The sequence below is a fragment of the Poecilia mexicana genome, unplaced genomic scaffold, assembly GCF_051168715.1.
Source record: "Poecilia mexicana isolate PSO_F unplaced genomic scaffold, ASM5116871v1 scaffold_5, whole genome shotgun sequence".
Taxonomy (NCBI): Eukaryota; Metazoa; Chordata; class Actinopteri; order Cyprinodontiformes; family Poeciliidae; genus Poecilia; species Poecilia mexicana.
Window position 1 is genome coordinate 11,682,980 of NW_028263374.1, and position 20,387 is coordinate 11,703,366.

Here is a 20,387-nt window from a genome sequence, read left to right on the forward strand (position 1 = left end):
ACATTTTTGTTTGAGCAACTGTAACAAAAGAAAAGCAAAAGAAATCTCAAAGTACTTTGTGTGTGTGTGAGAAATAACACCTGCATTAGAGCTACCACAGCAGAGCTAGCTTCATACCCCTCTTCTTTGTGCCTTCGCAGAGGTCCGAGCCCAGCTGGTGGAGCAGCTCAAGTGTTTGGATCAGCAGTGTGAGCTGCGGGTTCAGCTGCTTCAGGACCTGCAGGACTTCTTCAGGAAGAAGGCAGAGATCGAGATGGACTACAGCCGGAACCTGGAGAAGCTGGCTGAGCGGTTCCTCACAAAGACGCGCAGCACCAAGGACCATCTACTCAAGTACGTACTTCAAGAGTCAATCACTTAGGCGCAAAGTTTAAGCAGAGCTGCAGGTCGGTAATTTGCGTGTGTAGGTTCGTGGGGCCGAAAATAGCCACTCTCCTTATTTAGCCTTTTTGAGCAACATAGTTTTTCACAGACTGCTGGCTTCCTTCCTGAAAGAATAGAGAAGTAGAGGCAGCAGGCAAGGAAATGAAAGAAAAAAAAATTGCACAAAGAGAGGTGACTGATGTCCTAATTGCACTGTCGAATTTTCACCTAAATCACTCATTGCCTCCTGCATAGATTTGCCGAAGTAGCACACGATTCACGTTGATCTCTTTTTGAACATATTACGCCCCGTGAGAAAGGCTGCATATGACAAAGGCAGAATCTGCTGCCAAAAATGTCCAGGTGGTGTTTCTGTGCTCTGACTGTTTTGTAGCATCTTGCCATGAGGGGAACCTTTGCTAAACAGACCAGTCGTTTTCTCCATAGATGGGGTTTTCTCTGTCAGTGACTTGTATTTCCATTTTTTATTTTTATTTTTTTCTCCTCCCATCAGCAGTAGACGACATAAAAGATACACTCTGAAATTCCCTGGTTTAGGCAGCTCGGTTTATCTGGCAGCTTTTAATAGGAGGGAGCAGGCTGTTTCCCTGTGGGGAAGTGCTAGCTAATCATAAACCTCATGCATGCACACACACAAACTTGGCAGAGCTACTGCAAATTAAGGAAGCCAGGGGAGACTTTCTACTGACATAACTGTACCTATTTGCATCTGTCTTCTCTGACTTTTAACCAGTGACAGGGATTAAAATGTCACAGCACCTTTTTAGCCGGCGTGTTAGCGGGCCTGCTGCACACAGCTAGAAGTCGTTTCTGCGATCTTTACGCCCAGGACATTTATTTTTGTTTTTTTGGATGTCAAGACACATTTTGCTTTATGCGCAACCAGACAGAGCAAGGCCCAGAGGAGCACAGCAGCTCATGCCAAAAGAGATCAACGGCTGTAAACAAATTCTTAGTATTTGTAGGGCTCCTCTGTGGCACAGTTGTTACCGCCGGGGCCACTATTGCAGCTTAGCAGGAAGGTTCTGGGTTTGAATCCCAGCTTGTGGCCTTTAGGCAAGGAGTTTGCATGTTCTTCTCATGGAAGCATAGGTTGTCTCCAGGTACTCTTGTTTCCTCCCGTAGTCCAAAAACATGACTCTCGGGTTTGTTTAGTTCTCAAAATTACCCTTGGGAATGAGTGTTCATGATTGTGTGTCTCTGTGTTGCCCTGTGATGGACTGGTGACCTGTCCAGAAGGGATTAGCAATTATATTAGAAATTCTACCTGGTGGTGTACGCTGAAATCTGTTACGGTTGGGGTTGTTCTTTTGAATATCTTTCCCTCTTTTTGATCAGTGAAAGCAGAAAAAAACTACATCAAACTGACCCCTGTTGGGAAAGCTGTTAAAACAAAACCTGGAAGGCGAATGCTAACAGGTTTTAATGAGTAAACTAGCTGCTAGCTGCTTGCTCCAGTGATCAAATAAAGCTTCAACCTGTTAATATATTCACTGTAGGAAGACAAAGTTTGAACTGTATCATATATGCTCTTTACAGTATCATCTATAAGTCTACTCTTGTGTTTTCAGCTACTTTGTTTTGTTGCAATCTGACTTTTGGGAGTAAAAAAAAAAATGCTAGCTTGCTTTACAATGAACTCATGTGAGATGTGAATGGAATAATGCTTATTGGTGCATTTAAAATTTGGAACTATAGTGAAATGTAAAAACATGAAACTTAATTCACATTAAGTTTCATGTTATAATTCATGAGGAATAAAGGTGTGTTTTGCATTAAAAGTTTCTCTTCAGTCTTAAACATGAACTCTTTGAGCTGCAGTGATTCTCATTGAAATGTTAGGGGATAAAAGTTTCAGGCGAAAGGAGCGAAGTACAACTTTTCATGGAGGCTGTATGCGTTTAATTAAACAGAGAGACCTTTTGGATGGAAATGTGTAGATGTTGATTAATCACAGGTGCAGATTTGAATGGTCTCTCTAATCATCACCGCAGCTTCATAAATCTGCCGATAATCATCCCATGGAGGCATGAATAGCTGCAGTAAGTGAGTCAGGACTTTCTATGACAGCTGTAAGTCATCAGTAAATGCTTACTCTTTCAAAATTATAATTTGGAAACCAGTTCCTCATTCTCCATTTAGTCTTTCATGGAATCAGTGAACACCTAAATAAGAGAAGTGATTGTGTAACTTGGAGACAGATTAGCTTTCTTCTGTTGAAACCAACTTGCTTGTTGGTTGCTGCAACATCTCTGCAGTTCATGCGACATAGTTAAAGTTTGCTTTGATGCTTGTTGCAAATGTAACAGCTACAAAGAAATCATAGATTTCAGTGAGTGATGCAAACTTTTTGGTGGCAGTGAAATAGTATTTGCCCCTTTTTTCATTTATTCTGTTTTATTCGTGGTTTTGCTCCGCTTAAATGTTTCAGATGATCAAATAAGATTTCATTTTTTTAAAGGCTAAAGTTGTAAAACCAGACTGGCTCTATTTAAAGGAGCAATTGACCCACAAGCCCTAGTAATGGTAGTTGCCTCCACCATTGCCCCACACACAAGATGGCTGCCGTCTTGTGTGTTTTTGCGTCGCTGTAAGGGAATTTTGGCCTTCTCTTCTTTCCGGAAATGTTTCAGTTCACATTTGCCATTTACAAGCAGCGTGTTAAAGGTTTTGCCGCAGCATCTTAATCAAATTTAAGTCCAGACTTTGACGAACACCCCTTTAAAATGTTCGGTTTTTTGTATGTTTTGCTTTCAGACGTGGACTTGCTGGTATTTTTGTATCGCTGCCTTGCTGCATGACCCAAATGTGGTGTGCTAATGTTCACAAACTAATGGCTGGTTATTCACCAGCATTTTCTGCTAGAGAGCAAAATTTGTGGCTCCATCCAAGTACTGACTAACTGCAGAACAGTTCTGGGTCGTCGTCACTCCACCACCATGTTTGACTGTTGGAAAAAGCTGTTGCAGTTTTACACATCAGGCAACAGGACACAGAAAAGGTTCCACTTTTGACTGATCCATCCACAGAATACTTACCAGAAAGTCTTGTGGATCATAAAGATGTTGTGTTTTTTTTTTCTTATAGAAAGTGACACAGGCCTTTATGGTGTTCTCGTTGAGGAAAGATTTTAATGTTGTGCCCAGCCCCTCGCTTTTTGTTGAATCATGAACACTCACCTAAACTGAGGAGAATAACATCTGAAGTTTTACATGTTGTTCTGAGTTGTGTTGTGACTTCCTGGACGAGCCATTATTGTGATTTTGAGTAAATGTGAAAGCCAAGCCACTCTTGGGAAGGTTTACCATGTGCTCGTCATTTGAAGATTATGGCTTTCATTGTGGTCTGCTGGAGTCCCAAAGCTTTAGAAATGGCTTTATGAGCTGCTTAAGACTGATATTATGTCAAAGGCTGTTGCACCTGCTTCATATTGTCAGACAGGTTTGATTTGGGGACGTCGACTCTACTAATGAGGCAGAAATCAGACCTGGACTGGGCATGTGGCGTTGATTATTAGAATGCGTTTGATGTGAATCGTGTCAGCGTGACAAAAAAAAAAAAAAAAATCTGAAATATTTTACAAGGTGGCAAATACCCTTTTCACATCATTGCATGTATGCTATTTTTTTTGTTTTTCACTTTGGAGATTTTAAAGGACTTATTAAGAAACAGGAAGCTTTTGCTGGAGTTTCTGACCGACTGGATGTTCCAAAGTGACTTCAAATCTTTTGAGAAAGGCCGGATCATTTGTCCCTTTCAGTTGCCTCATTTCCTGTTTTCATTTCCCATCCACCAATGACCTCCTCAATTGTCACCTTCCTCTTTTTTTTTTTTTTTTTTTAACTTTTTTATCCTCCGCTGTCGCTCAGCTTGTTTCTTAACCATCACACTATGCCAGAGACACATTTTTCTCTGCTGGGGGGGCAAACCCCACATTCATGGGCCGTCTGATTCACAGGCGCAGACTAAAAGGGATCAATAGGTTCTCTAAACGAAACCCAATTCCTACTTTGAGGACATCCCCCCCCCCCCCCGCCGCCATCTAGCACACACCCTCCAGCTCAGATCAATATACAGGCAGTTGAAGAGCATGTGCTGCATTTTGGGGAGGGAAAAGGAACAGTGGAAAAGAGAAGAGCAGTGGAACAGAGTAAATGCAGCCCCTCTGTTTGCTCACATGCTGTGGTCCATCTAGATGTCTTTAAGGAGAAAATATGAAGCCACTAATTACAAAGTGGTCAGTATTTATTCATGTATTTATTTAGCTTCTCTCTACCTCCAACATCTGTGTATTTAACACTCTTCTTGCATCTGCTGCTGCTCTGTCAGAGTGCCATGCTGGAATTTCAGCTATTTTCCGGTTCTCTGTGTGTGTGTGTGTGTGTGTGTGTATCTGGGTGTTTGAATCAAGGAGAGCGTGTGTGTCTGTGTGTGAGAGAGTTGCCTGTGGCTCGTACACTCTCAACAGGCCAGGCGTCAATGGTGCTCCTAACAGTGTGGGGTGTGAGGGTTGTAAGTATGTTGATCCCATGGAGATCCCTGGTATGTGTGCTATTTGGCAGACTGCACAGCAGTGGCTGCAGGGTTATATGGTTAAATCGTATGGTGTGTGTGTGTGTGAGTGAGTACCCTGATTGGTTCAGAGAGAAGTTTTCTGAGCAGTTCCGCTATAAAAGCCCCCCTTATGCCAAATATGAGTCCAGTTTCAATTGTTCATGTAACCAATACTTACATAGATTTAGGAGAACTGTTGTCATTGCTGTGTGACCAAAAGTGGCTTAAATATTTTGTTTTGCATCTGCTGTGCTTCTTTTGGTCTGGCCAGTGGCCTTTACTGCCCCAAAAAGAAACCACACATGTATAAATATAATAAGGCAGTCACTTAACAAAGGACCTTGTACAGACAATGACGAAGACAAAAGCTTCTCTTTAATCTGTGTTTGGTCACTCGTGCCTATTAAATAAGTCCTGTGAAAATAGGTGAAGCATGGATTACCGAAAGGCGAGCTTCAGTCAAAGTAAAGGGCTGGGCTCTCGATATGGACATTTTGCATGTCTTGTACCGATCTCCTGAGCTGACTCGACCATGTGCTCTAAAGACGGAAGACTTATTATAGATCTGCGCTTTAAAGACTTCAGATCTGACTTAGATCGCAAGCTTGCAACTTGAAGCTCACGAGCTGTTGCTCACTTCATGCAATAAGTGATGAAGTTAAGCCCATACATATGCCACAGCCTGGAGTTTTGACAAGATGTGACCCAGATCCCCGCCGCATCATGTGCGGATTCACCTATTTGTGGATTTTTCTATGGAACGTAACGGCAAATTCTTCTGAATATATAAACATTCGAAAGAAAGTGCAGCTTGAGAAGCTGAAACACACATTGGCAGAACGCTACTTGGCACGCCAGTCCAAGAGCGCCATTCATTTTCCTTTGCACTGATTAGCTGTACCCACAATAGCAGAGATAAGGAGAGCGGTTGATGTTCTGCAGTAGTGCTAAGCCAGTTTCCACTGTGCACATTAATGCATATTTAATATTTACACAATTAAAACAGGCAGCTGTGAATGTTTTTAGAACGGGTCGCAAGTATTTGCAGATTTTAGCTATTTTTGGTCCCTGAATCCTGGGTGTACTTTGGATCCGCTGTGTGCTTGTGTAAAATGGAGACTTTTATTTATTTAACAGAAATGTTTACAGCCTGCAGGTTATCAGTGGTGGTTAATAACCATAACACCTTGCTCTGTATGCAGAATGACTAGACTAAAAGAGGAATTATTAATAGGTGTTGCCTTATTGACACCGTGTATTGTTTTTTTTTAACTTAAGTGCTTTTATATTTATATTTCTGTGAGATAAATGTCACATCCTAATATTATTCTTTCTTGTTGAGTGAAATGTTCTAAAATTAAAAACTACATTTTAGAGCAGGCTATTGAAAGACTTGACATTGACTGACAAAGTTCAGAAAACTTTTTTGGCTTTGTTTTTTTTTTTTTTGTTTGTTTTGTTTTGTTTTGTTTTTTTTTTACAGTGGAAGGATCCATTTAGAAAAGTCTCTTTCTCTACTCGTTGTGACCTTTGGGTCACCCGGCTTCTTGTCTCGTCTGTGAAGCATTTGGTAGCATTTGAGTCGACTGGCATTGCTGCGGTGGCGATCACTGGTGAGATAAGGGTGTCGTGTCACCAGCTTCTTGAAACAACAGAGGAACTGCGCTCTCGGCTTTACGTTGTGCAACCGGTGGAGGCCAGATGAAAAGCTGCCCCCGCTGAGGGAAGTGAACACACACACTCGGGTCCGCATGACTTTATGACACATGGAGGCTTTCAGCGCTCTTTGGCTTTTAATGGGAGCGTGGGGGATTTTTTTTTTCTCCCTTTTGTCATGCCATGGTTGTTATTATCACAGCCATTTGACCTGTGACATCATGTGCCACCCCGTGTCCCCCCCGGACACACACACCTCCTCACAGACAAAAACCCCTGACTCAATACCCTTCAGTCAAAGACTCTCTCTGTCTGTTTGACATTGCGTATGCTACGGTCTCAGCTCTACTTTTCCTGAACTCCCCCCGTGTGTGTGCGTGTGTGTGTGGTAGTGTGTGTGATGTAAATGCCTTGCAGCTCTTGCTCTCTCTATCCAGCTAAAGCTGCTCTTAACGACACAAAGGCCGTCTCTCATCCACTTACACTCACTCATAATCCATTTTACCCACTAGATCATCCATGGATCACCCATTACTCGTACTGTGCTCACACACACACACACACACACACGCGCACACTCGAACAGCCCGTGTGAAAGCAGTTGCATTGTTGCATAAGCGAGTGATTACCTACTACCGTGGCATTACTCTAATGGCACCATGGCCACTTGAAACAACGTCAGTGCTGTAGCATTGAGTTATTATATGTTTGATAAAATGACTCTGAGAGTTTCTTTCTTTTTTCCTCCCACTCTGGTTTCTTAGAAACGGCAGCTGTGCTTTTTTGCAGGGAGTGTTACCTCTTCCTGATGGCTTTTTTGCCTCGGCCAGTTGTGTTTGGACTGGCTTTCGGTCTCTCTGTGGGGGTGCGTGTGTGTGCGTGTGTGTGTGTGTGTCTGTATGTGTGTGTGTGTGTGTGTGCGTGTGTGTGCGCGCTTGTGTGTGTGTGTGAGTTCAAAAGAGAAAAGATTGCTAGCTTTTGCTCTGATCTGTCTGGATTTTTTGGTTCCATTTCTGAGGTTGAGATTGTATATTTTTGTTGTGTGTGTGCGTGTGTGTGTGTGTTTAAACCTCACACACGCACAAAAAGCAGCTGAGAGAGGAGCTTTAAATGACAACATTTTCAAATATTACTACTGAAAAACACACTCCAGACAAGGTTTATTTTTTTAATTTAAGGTCATGTATTTTTAATGAAGTTATTGAGTCTCACTTTTGTCTGTTTTAATATTTTTAATTATAGAGAATGTGTACTAAAATGCGGGGGAAACCTATTTAATCCTTTGAACTTCCACCATTTTGTTTGTCTTTTGACGCTGGATGTGATTATCTTGTTGGAGAAAGCTCCTAACCATTGGAATGTGTTTGACTAACGACGGCCTGTGAATTAAATGTTGCATATTTAATCTTGTGAGTTCAGCAGTGTGTCAGAGTCTCACTTTCAGACAACTGGGTCATTTTAGCTCATGAACAGCTTTGATCTAAGTCACCCCGTTGCAGCTCCGGCCTCCCTGGAGGATGAACCTCCACCCCCAGCCTCAAGTCATGTGCAGCCTGTAACAGACTCTCTTTCACGACTTCCCTGGCAGCTTCCCTGTCCCCGCATGCCCACAGCATGGTGCCGCCACCACTGTGTTTCATATAAAGACCAGTCGTTCAGGATATTTTTTGTCTCATGTTACCAGATCACACTCTCCCATATGTTTAAAGTTTTCCTGGCGGGAGCTGATTAATGTCAGATTAGACGTTGATCTTTGTCCCACCTCAAAATGGAGCACTTCCCTTTTGTTTTTGTTTTTTTTGTTGTTTTTTTTGTCTCAAAAACGACCGGTAGTACACGTTCAAGTTTGTGGCCGTAACTTGACGAAATGGAAACAAATTGAAGTGAGTTTGAATACTTTTGCAGGTGTATAAGAATAGACTTGTTGGTCTTGGAAACCCTCTTAATGTTGCATGTCTGTGTGTGCGTTTGTGTGTGTGTGTGTGTGTGTGTGTGTGTGTGTGTGTGTGTGTGTGTGTGTGCATGTGTGTGTGTGTGTGTGTGTTTGCAGGAAGGAGCAGACCATCTCATCTCCGGTGAACTGCTGGAACCTGCTGCTGCTTCAGGTGAAAAGGGAGAGTCGGGACCACGCCACTTTGTCCGACCTCTACCTCAACAACATCATCCCACGGTTCGCACAGATCAGCGAGGACTCGGGGCGCCTCTTCAAGAAGGTAATCACACGCAGACGCACACACACACACACACACACAAACACACACACGATGCATTTACGAGGAACTCGAGTGATGCAGAAGAGACAGAGGGCATAATAAATCTGTGTCCTGTTTCGGGCACGTCCATCCTTCTCCCTCGCGTCTGCTTTTTGTCCTGACTGATTTATTGACAGCTGAACCATAAGCCTGGGCAGTTTATAGTGTCTGGGTTTCATACAGGAGAGTCCCCCCCAACCCCCCCTCCTCCTCCAGCCTGTGAGATAAAACAGATAAGAATAGAGAATTGTAGTGTGGAAGAGCAGAAAAAGCAAAGGAACAAGATAAAGATGGAGGGGGAGGGGGAGGCTAAGCATGATGAAGCAAACACCAGAGCGCAGTTCTCCCCCATGGAGACGGCTGTTCATCTCCAGGAAGGACGTCTTAGACTATTTGTTCAGCAGGAGTCCCGCAGAGCGAGTGTTGCTGCGGGATGAGGTCATTTTTACCGAAAGTCGGAGCTTCACGAGATCAGCCTTTGCTTTGGCTCGGATTCAAAATTACAATACATTTCAGGTTGGAATAGTTTGGGTTTTTTTTTTTTTTTTGGATGAAAGCAAAGAGGGCTGGAACTGGGTGTACCGCAGTATGGGAGAAGAATGTGGAGAATCTGAAACCCTCTCAGGTAGAGGAAGATGACTGTTCAGTACAAGTGTGGAGCGTGAAGGGAAGTTGTGTCTGCGTATCTGGAATGTCGTGGCAGCGGCGGCCGATTTCCATCCCGATAGAAAGTCTTTAAACGGCATGCACACTCTGATCCCCGATACCAGAACAAAGCAACCAAAAAAAACTGCATGTTTTTTTTTTTTGACTTTTTTTCTCTCTGGATTTTAATGAGACGTCGTTAATTTTCCTTTTTGGGGGTATTTTCCTTGTGCTGGTTGTTGTACTGAAGGGTTGATTTCATCTTGTCTGGTTCGTAAACAGCCTGCAAACAACACACCCACACAATGCTCTAAAGTCTAATTAAGCGCATAACGAGTCCATTTATTATGTTTCCATTCAGTGGCAGGAATACTAGTAACGCCAGAGGCCATGACGGTCTCACCACAGCTCATATTTGACGAGGCAGCGTTGAAGGAGCTGAACAATGACGGCGTTTGACTGAAAGAAGTATCGAAATCAACTGTGCTGAACTCATCCGCAACTATAAAAATCCCTCAATGTTGAAGTTTTTTTTTTGTTTTGTTTTGGTTTTTTTCGAAGTTTTTCTCCAAACTGCAATACGTTCAGTTTGGACAGATTGCTACATAGAAATTGACCCAATATTGGGTCGGATATCGTTTCAAACATTACAAAGTACTGCATGCTTGAAAAAAGAAATCACACAAGAACATTTCAAATACATCAACAAAGCTGATGTTACAGCTACGTTGTAATAGCTAAAGTTGCATATAAAATGCCCCTTCAGATGAACGATGCAGTCTCAAAATTATTCAACTTCTTGTTTACAAGAATCATTCATAATTAGCGGAACACCCTTTTAATTTTATGGCCTTCTGTTAAAATATGATTCATGGCCTCCAGCTTCTGCCACCGTTCCTCCGAACTCTCTGCCAATTCCTCATTTTGTAGAAGCCTTGATTCACGAGTTTTCTTGGGTTTGTGTGCAACACCCATTTTTGCTTTCAAACAAATAAACAAAAAAGGTTTTCAAAGAGTCAAAGTTAAGGAATTCTGGTGGCTATTTTAGTATCTTCTAGGACTTCTTTTGAAACCAAGCCTGGGTGAAAATTAGGGACGTCGTCACGCCTCTTGTTTGTTTACTTTGGTCTCAATCAGTTCATGAGTTTAACTTGTAACCTGTTTTTTGCTTCAGTTCTTTTTATCTTATGCTTCTCCAAGCACACCGCTGATGAATAGATTAGAAAAGTTTTGATTCGTCGCTTCTCAGAATAGAATCCCAAAAGCTTTTTAGCTCATTTTTTGTTGTTGTGAGCGAATTGGAGCTGATTTTTCGGTAACCCTTTATTTGAAGGGGGTGTGCATAAGATTGGCATCATAAATATGACATAACACCTGCTGCGAACATGAAGGAGTCTTCATGAATGTCTGTGACTGTTGCCATGAAGTGTCATTTGGTAAATAATGACATTTTTAGTGCAAAGTTGGCCGTTTTAAATGGACTTTTAATGCAACTTTTAGCACAACTTTGTTTAAAAGTGTGATTATTTACCGAATGACACTTCATGACAACAGTCATAGGCATTCAGAAAGACTCCTTCATGTCTATAATAGCTGTTATGTCATGTCAGCCTGATGCACACCTCTTCAAATAAAGTGTCAGCGATTTTTCTTCTGCTTTCGCATCAGTTATTATAACTTCAATCGTGCAAATAATTTTTCCAGCTACGTCTCTTGGAGCACCTTATATTTTCTGAACTTTTTAGACAGTTCACTTGACTTGCCATATTTCTAACATGCAATAAATCCTTACTGTGATTAGTCTCATCTTACTGTGAAACTCTTGATTAATTACATCAGGCACGCCTGAGACCACATTTGCAAATCCGTGCTCTCTCTCCCACGAGGAATTGAAATGAGGTCCTTGAATAATTTTGAGACATCGAAAGTAAAATTTTGTGCTGGATTCAGATAAAACAGATGTATTGCAAACACGTGGGCAATTGTGAGTGAATCAATGCTTTCAAAAACTGTTTTCAGCGAAGATGTTTATTCTGGCACATTTTTAAACAGTCTCTCAAAACGTTTCTTTACTCTCGGTATATTTCCTCTACGCGGCACGATGTCATACATAATTAAGCTGTTTGTTTGCTATGAAAAAAAAAATTGATGTCACAATATTTCCTGCTTTGATAAAGCTAAGCAACAGATCACTGACCCAGCTTTCTACAGGCGAAGATCAAACAGATCTGGGTCCTGTCAGTTTGACAGCGGAGATAGTGGATGTTGATTTAACTCTCATGTCGCCTCATTAAGGAAATCAACAAGAGCGCCTTCTTACGTCTGCAGTAAATGCATTTGTTATTCATTTATTTGACGTTTTGAGGTCTTTCTCCGTGTTGGCGACGACAGCGCTTGAAATGTTTTAAATAAGCCACGCCAAATTTATTGATAAGCGCTTTAAAAACGGCACAACTGACCCAAACGGATGAATAGATGTCAGATGTAAGCATTGCATAGCAACAGGTTAGCATTAGAGGCTCTCTTGTTCTGTTCAGCTTGTTTTCGGGAAGAACAACGTTTACGATTTCCTGGTGAGAAAAATCAGCTGTAATGTCCACAGCAGCAGAGCGACATCAAAGTCCAATATGCATGATCAGAAACGCCGGTGACAGCTGTGGCGTCTCTGGTTTCTCAGTGTTTGTAAATGTAAATGCAGGCAAAAACTTCATTTGCCTGCGCTGCTAACTATAGTTGGGCCTAGTCGCTGACAACAGCAATTAGCAAATTTCCCTGGCTTTTCGACACGTTCCTATTGGGTGTGGCATCATTCCAAGATTTGGTTGAGCCAACACACTTTTCAGAACTTTTTTTTTTTTTTTTTTTTTATTTAATTTTTTTGGTCCGCTTCCCTTTCGCTTGAACTTTGTCATGCAGTCTGCTCTCACGGTAAAATATTTTTGCATAATTGTCTGCGCTATAAAAGGCTTGAGGAGTTTACATTCTGCGCGTGTTATCTTTCTATTCCAGCCTTAAAGGCAGGAAGCGTCACACGGTGTCCGCTCTGTGAAGCTCACTGAGACAAATCTGTGTTGTTGGGCCACAAAGCAAAAATGAGCTGAGCTGACCTTCATCCCTCTCTTTGCGCCAGCAGTGGAACCAGCAGGAGGGGGGGGAACCATGAATATGTCCTCGATTGCTTTGTTGCCTTATTCACCTGGGTTCGACACATTTCTGTCAATGCTATATAGACTGTTTAATCTTAGATGGATGGACGTTTGTTTTGCAGACTGTTAATGTGTCACTCGGAGCACTTTGTTCACGTAGCCTGTATTTTTCTCTTTTCAGAGCAAAGAGGTTGGAGTGCAGCTGCAGGAAGACCTGATGAAAGTCCTCAATGAACTTTACACGGTAGGAAAACCTCTGTGGGCGATCATCACACACGATGCACTCTGTTTGTGTTAGGATTAGAAATCTCTTCCTTAAAGGTGGTCACTGACGCTAAAACAGCGTTATTTTTTACCTTTTATTTTAATACCACCACACAGAACTAAAGTATTTTACAAAGGGTATCATCAGCACCAATATATGATGTGGCCAACCCTGGCTACCACCTGATGTTACTTATAATTTGGTGACATAATTAAATATTTCTTTACAATCTTTTGATTTTTTTTTTTTAATCTCTTTAAGCTGACACTGAGGACAACCTCCTTCTTGACAAAATATAAACAAAACTGGAGTGGTGTCAGCTTTTAGTGGCTATCATCAGCACCGTTTCTCTCTCTGGTGCTGGACTCGCACGCTCGTTTAAGTTGCATTTTACCCAGAATGCCGTGCTTTGTGGTCCGCTTTCGCCGCTTTTGGAGTGATCTCCGGTCCACTTGCGTTATGCATTCGAACAGTGCCAGAGTTCATTTCAACTGAACTGAAACCAGTGCAGTTTTTTTTTGTTTTTGTTTTTGGTTTGCATCAGAGTTTGGTTGCGTATTCACACTTCTCAAAATGAACCGGACTTTCCAGCGTTTGATGAAAGTGGACTAAATAGGACTGCTGAGAATGCACCCTAAGAAAGGATCACATCTCTAAAATACATTGCTGTTTTATATATCTTCCATATCACAATGGCTATGACAGTAGACATTTCACACTCTAATCCTCACTCTTATTTTTGTTTTGTTTTTGTTCTTTTTTTGCATAAATGCATTATAATATCTAAATGCCCCATGTGGCAACAGAGGCAATAGAGGGTATTTCTGAGCTTTACACTAAAGCACGCTACATATCTTTAGGTCTGCCAGACCCATAAAGGCAAATCTTATTCTATAATTACAGCGTATAGCAAGAGATAGAAATAGATCTGGTTTGAGTGACGCTCACATGCATGCTCACGCACTGGAAAGTGTGTTTGCCTGCTGTTTTGAGGGGCTGAGGCTCTGAGCAGAGCTGTGTAATGACGGCTCTGGCAGTGGTCAATGAAATACAGCTGACGCCGCACATAAATGCTCACTTCGACTGTTTTAGCCCTTTAACGCAAACTCATATAAGCTCAGGAGGGGGCGAAGGCCTCCTGAGCCGTGCTCACCGATTAAAGCACCAGATTCCTGCTCACAGGTGATGAAGACGTACCACATGTACAACACCGACAGCATCAACGCCGAGTCCAAGCTGAAGGAGGCGGAGAAGCAGGAGGAGAAGCAGATGGGACGCTCCAGTCGACAGGAAGACAAGCAGACCCCGCGCTCCCCCGACACGCTGGGCAACATCAGGACCGAAGAGAGAGTCGTCCGCCGTTCCAGCGTGAAAAAAATTGAGAAGATGAAGGAGAAGGTAAGTGGGTCGGATCGGGGTGGGGCGGACGGGGGGAGGGTGGGCCACACAGGCATGTCTGCGTGTCATGAATGATTTATAGCCGTGCGACAGGCTTACTGCTAACCTTGTCTGCCAAAGCGGCAGCTTGTCAGAGTAACAAGCGTCTGCACCTATTATCCCCTTTAATCAATACCGAGGCGTTTCACTTTAACACCTATTTCCCCCAGTCGTTCCTCCACACATCCTGTCATCAGTGTTTCCCCATTTACTGATTCTTTTTTTTTTTTTTTTACAATTCTCGTTTTTTTTTTTTTGTTTCCTTTTTCTTATCAGAGACAAGCTAAGTACACAGAGAACAAGCTGAAGGCCATCAAGGCCAGGAACGAGTACCTGCTGGCGCTGGAGGCCACTAACAGCTGCGTCTTCAAATACTACATCCATGACCTCTCCGACATCATCGACGTGAGTATAAGCGCGCTGCTACCCTGTGATGCGAGCTGGTGTCTGAGGACGTCGCCGGCCTCAGCGTGTGTCCTTTGTCGTCCGTTTTGAGCTCGCGGTTTCCCCTGGGTTCGTCTCTTCACATTAGCTTCAGCGTCTCTAATGAAGACTGCAAAGCGGCCGCCCTCTGTGCCCGCGTCCCTTTTTTTGTCGCAACAATCGGCGGTAGCAGCTTCTCTGTTAGGATTTATGTGCCGTATTTTCTGCCCACGAGCTGAACCACAGAGCACAGATGTGCCGCAAACGCGTTTGTGAAGGCTTAGAGAAACGGTAATGGTTCATGGTTTACTGGGTAAATGCTCTAAAGGACACATCCAGTTGTTTAGTTTTTACAGCATATGTTTAATATAATGTTGACATGAAAGGCTGGGAAATGGACTCGGCTTCGTAGGCCACTGCAGCTGCACGAGAAAGGTGTCCTACGCAGCCTGGGAAAGTCTGGGATTTAATTTAATTCTTTGGAAAATATGGGGGGGTTGGGGGTATTTTACCAACTGACTTAATTCTGTCTTCATTATCCAAACATTATTACTTCCTTGCATCCTCATAGACTTTCTCCATCTGTCCTGATTCTTGTATTTCCTTGTCCTTTCTTTTTTCTTCCTTCCTTCCCACTTCTGTTTTTACCTTGTATCTTTGTGGCCTATCTCCCGTCGTTCTGTTTCTTCTTTCTTTCTCATGTTTTTCTTTTTCTTTCTTGCTTTTTTGCCTCCCTTTCTTTCTTTCTCCTCTTTGTATACCCACTCCTTCGCCTGTGTGTCTGATTCACCTTTCTTGCTCCTCGGTGTGATGCACGAGAGACTGCAGCAGAGGTAGTCATAGAGCCAAATTGGTGTGAGCGTGTCATGGGGATGGCAGCATGTACAGCACACCGCTCTAATGAACAACGCTGTTAGCACTGAGTGGATGCTGGACGGAGTGTGTGTAGGCATATGCCAAGGCGCGGAGCTGCATTTTTTATTTTTTTTTTATGTGTGTGTGTGTTTATTTTGCTACACCTTGCTTTGTGGCTTATGTGGCTGAAAAAGTCTTCCACAAACTGGTTAAGGCTGGAGCAAAGACCAGTTCTCAGGGTTATTTTAATTACTATTTGTGCCTCTTGTCAAGATGTCACAGACCACAATGAACAGTGGCTTTCAAAAGGCTACACTTTGAAGAAAAGGCGATTTAAAAAAACCATGAGATCGTGATAATTTACTGCACAGCATTTTTCCCATTTATCATTTATGCTGTACGTAAAACAAATGATTTTCTTATCAGAGGAATAAAGCAGCTTACCAAGAGACACCAGAAACAGAAATTCATCCAGCTTGGTGAAAACCGAAGCTCAGCCTGAAGAAAATTTAACCTCACATCATAAAGCTTCTACCATGTCTTAAATAGAAATTTATAGCTTTGAGGTGGAAGGAGGATAGTTTTTTTTTTTTTTTTTTATATATATTTAACATGTTACTGTCCACAGCATGCTGCTGCCAGTACCATGTTTCAGCACGTGGGTAGTGTGCTTATTGTGAACTGCAGCATTAGGTTTAGTTGATACATTGGTCGATTTTTATCATGAAGGCTGATCTGAAAGTCAGTTTGAACCAAGCCAGGCTGCATTTTTGTTAGCCAGCTCATCCAAATCTTAAAACGTGGTCAGAGATACCTTCCATGACCTCAGTGGGCCAGTGTTATGTTGCTGCTGTCAGCAGTGCAACGCACGTCGCCACAAAGCCTCCATCACCTCACATTGTTTACTAGAAAGTAACGGGTGTTCGCCGGACTCAAACGGGCTTCACGTCCACCGGCCCTTTGGGGAGTTTGTTTGGGAGAACTGCATCTTAAAGCCACTCGTCTAAAATCTGCGGTGGCTGCAGCGGGTCAGAGGAGGAGGTTTAATGAGTGTTTGTTGCATGTTGTTGAACAAGTGGCACAAATTATAGCTGTCCTGAAGAGAAAAAGGGCAAAAGTGTCTGGATGAGTGGGGAGTGTCTATATTTATCTATGCTACAATATATGTGCAAAAGTGCAGATAATGAGTGTATCTGACTGTTGCATAACAGAATACTATTTTATCTCAACTTTCCTGTTTCATCATGTCTCTCGCCTTTCTTTTTCTTTTTCTTTTTTTTGTTTTTAGCTCTCCGTGAAACTCAGGGAGATAAGACTACTTGTTACATATCATTCAGAGTATTTATCTTTATCTGCATGCATGTGCGGCAGTGCTGCGACCTGGGCTACCACGCCAGCCTGCATCGAGCCCTGAGGACCTACCTGTCTGCGGAGCAGAACGTGGAGACATCTAAGCACACGGGTTTGGAAACACTGGAAGGAGCGGCAGAGAGCCTGGAGCCCAACGGGGACAAGCAGAAACTGATGGAGACCTACAACAACGTCTTCTGCCCGCCAGCCCGATTTGATTTTCAGTCCCACATGGGGGACACGGTATGGATCGTTTTCTTCTTTCTGTTGTGTCAAAGTGAGAGAATTTCTTTTTAAAAGGCAGTGGTGTGCTTACCTGTGCGTGCGTGCGTGTGTGTGTGTGTGTTTTTGTTTTAGATGGGAGTGATGTGCGCACAACAGCCGCTGGAAGTGGACCTCCATCAGAGGTGTCAGTCGCTGCAGTCGCGCCTCTCCACCCTCAAGATCGAGAACGAGGAGGTCGGGGCGTGTTTTTGCTCTCGTTGTCATGTTTCTTCTTTTGTTTCTTAGCTACAAGTTTAAATAAAAAATAAATAAATAAATGAATGTGTTTTTTCTTCTCACCGTCCTCCAGGTGAAGAAGACCATGGAGGCCACCATGTCCACCATCCAGGACATGGTGACGGTGGAGGACTACGACGTCTCCGAGTGCTTCCACCACAGCAACAGCATGGAGTCGGTCAAGTCCACGTTCAGCGAGTCGTATCTGAGCAAGCCGAGCCTGGCCAAGCGGCGTGCCAATCAGCAGGAGACCGAGCAGTTTTACTTCACGGTCAGTGGAGCGGATTGAGGAACGGGCCTGGTCTCGACCTGGTCCAGCAGTTCTTACTAATTAACATAAATATCACCCAACCCAGAGGTTCCCGAACTGTGGGGCGCGCCCCCTAGGGGGGAAGAATGTTACTGTTTGATATTCTTCGAGGTTTAGACATCTAACATTTTAAACAGATGCATCTTGTGTCTGTGCTGCCCCTCTCCAACTTGTTGCTGATTCAAAGATGGATACTGCAGTTTTCCTCTCTTTCAAAAAAAAAAAGACAAAATTTTCTTCCATTTGTGAAATTTTTGTCTTGTTGAATTATTTTGACTTTATTTTTCAAATGAGAGCAATTAGATCACTTCCTGCAGTTTTGATTAAAATGTTTGAAATTCTGGCATCTATACTCAAACCTATGATACAGTACCATCATTTCATATCAGCCCATGCTAAGGTTTGATGCTGTTGTCTTTTTAACCACAGTAGCTGTGTATTTTAGTAAATCAACGTAACCAGCAGCTCTGGTGACGCCGGCATTTGTACATTTGAATGTTTTGCAGAAGCTAAAGGAGTTTCTGGAAGGCAGGAGTCTGATCACCAAACTGGAGGCCAAGCATGACTTAATCCAGAAGACCCTGGGAGAGAGTGAGTGTCCTTCATACCTTTTGCATATTGTCCTTTTTTCCAGTCGCGTGGGTCCGGTATAGGGCCCAGCCCCTCTGCCTTCTTCCCCACCTCCAGCAAACCGAAGAGAGGTGGGAGAGGTGGGGGTGGGGATGGGGGGGTCAGACGGATGGGGAGTAGAGTGGGGACACATCAGGGTCACAGCAGTGAAGCAGAATGAGTTTAATATATCTAATAATCACAAGCTGTGTGCGAGTCAAAGGGAAGGTCACAGCAGCAGCGCTGACCATATGTGGATGCAGCTGTGTTCTCCAACATGTCTGTTCGGGGTGTGTTCCTCCTGGTCACACGTGTCGGTTTCCACGGCCTCAGAAACATCTTCTGCATTGTATGTGTGTGTGTGTGTGTGTGTGTGCGTGTGTGTGTGTGTGTGTGTGTGTGTGTGTGTGTGTGCGTGTGTGTGTGTGTGTGTGTGTGTGTGTGTGTGTGTGTGTGTGTGTGTGTGTGTGTGTGTGTGTGTGTGTGTGTGTGTGGCTTTAAAGGGGAACTTTGTCTCCCTGTTTTCATCTGAAGCCATTTCCTCGTGGGTCTTGTTCCTGCTATAACTGCCTATCTCTGTGTCTCTTCTGTCATAAACTACCCCCCACCCCTCTTCCCTCTTCCCCTCCCCTTGCTTCTTCTTCTTCCTGTTTCTCCCTCCTATAGGTCAGAAAACCGACTGTTGCCTTGCCAGGTAGGTGTGGCAAGGGAAGGAAATATGCTCTCTCTCACGCACACACACTCACTCATAAATGTGCATATGCATCGCAGCCAGTGGTCTCTGTGGTCGTTTATAGCCGTTCTCGAATATATTTGTGTGTCTGTTAGGACAAATAGAGCATTACAAGGGCTGTGCATATAAATAGACTTTCTCTGGTGACATAATGACAGAGTGCTGTTACCTCTTTTTTCTTTTTTTCCCCTCTATAGTGGAAGGAGAAATTCAACCGTGCGGAAGCAGGTAATTATCTGAGTCAGGGTGTTTGTGTCTCTACTTTTAACTCAGGCCTCATCTTTTCTCAGGAAAATCCAACCTCCGCAGGGTGAACTGGCGCAGTTGGGTTGTTAACTCGCATACATAGACCATTATTCACATATATGGGGGCTTTCCTGTGGCTAAATAATCAAAACGAAACTTCAGAAGTGGAGAAACACATGTTTGTAGCTCCCCCTTGTGGCACCACTTGGGTTATATTTGACATAAACTCATTCCTTATGGAGAAATCGGTTCATTTCCTAATCTTAAAATAAATCGAAAGCAAATAAATTGCATTTGTGTTGACATTGAACTGACTACCAGTATCATACAGTATAATTTGTAGCCAAACCTCATCAGATTTCTGAAGAAAAAAAAAAAAAAAAAAAAAACGAGACAAAGGGAAATTGAAAAGTGTGGTTTCCTAGCAACAGCTGCACCCATCATGTCTTCCTCATGTCTGATATGTTTTACCCCCTAAATTGGTCCATCTTTGCAAATTGATGTGCAAGCATGTATTATGTAGGGGGAAAAAATATGTGTGTGTGTGTGTGTGTAGATGTGTGTGTGTATGTGTGTGTGTGTGTGTGTGTGTGTGTGCACATATTTTTTTCTACCAATTTCTGTAGCAGCTTTAATTTACCACAAGTCATTTCTAATTTCCCTATTTTAGGACTCAGGTGAAGCCATTCCGCTGATGGTCGAGAGCTGCATCCGCTTCATCAGTCGCCATGGTGAGAAAATCCTCCCTGTTAGGTGATAGGTTCGGCCCCAGCTCTTTGATTCAGTGATTGGTTGTTGATTTTCTCTCTCTCTCTCTCTCTCTCTCTCTCTCTCTCTCTCTCTCTCTCTCTCGTCTGAAGAGTTGGATTGGTTAAGATTTGGCTGAATCAAAACATTTTTCTGTGTACTTTGTATCGTAAAGCTACAAAAGAAAAGAGAAAAATCCAGTTTAGGCATCAACTACTATGAGGTTCTTACAGTATGTTAACATTTAGAGGAAATGCCACTGTTGAATAGAAAC

The 20,387-nt window shown here is 43.0% G+C and overlaps 1 protein-coding gene across 3 annotated transcripts in view; it reads left to right on the forward strand.

Annotated features, from left to right (window-relative positions):
- Positions 1 to 20,387, forward strand: part of srgap2 (SLIT-ROBO Rho GTPase activating protein 2) — a 60,399-nt gene that overhangs the window by 29,493 nt on the left and 10,519 nt on the right. For all 3 annotated transcript variants that reach the window (XM_015013542.2, XM_015013545.2, XM_015013551.2), the window contains exons 2-13: positions 141 to 333; positions 8,645 to 8,807; positions 12,819 to 12,881; positions 14,085 to 14,300; positions 14,616 to 14,744; positions 16,989 to 17,210; positions 17,325 to 17,426; positions 17,542 to 17,739; positions 18,285 to 18,369; positions 19,054 to 19,081; positions 19,318 to 19,348; positions 20,037 to 20,097. In XM_015013542.2, the coding sequence (XP_014869028.2) occupies positions 141 to 333; positions 8,645 to 8,807; positions 12,819 to 12,881; positions 14,085 to 14,300; positions 14,616 to 14,744; positions 16,989 to 17,210; positions 17,325 to 17,426; positions 17,542 to 17,739; positions 18,285 to 18,369; positions 19,054 to 19,081; positions 19,318 to 19,348; positions 20,037 to 20,097 (1,491 nt within the window). The remainder of the gene's footprint in view (positions 1 to 140; positions 334 to 8,644; positions 8,808 to 12,818; positions 12,882 to 14,084; positions 14,301 to 14,615; positions 14,745 to 16,988; positions 17,211 to 17,324; positions 17,427 to 17,541; positions 17,740 to 18,284; positions 18,370 to 19,053; positions 19,082 to 19,317; positions 19,349 to 20,036; positions 20,098 to 20,387) is intronic.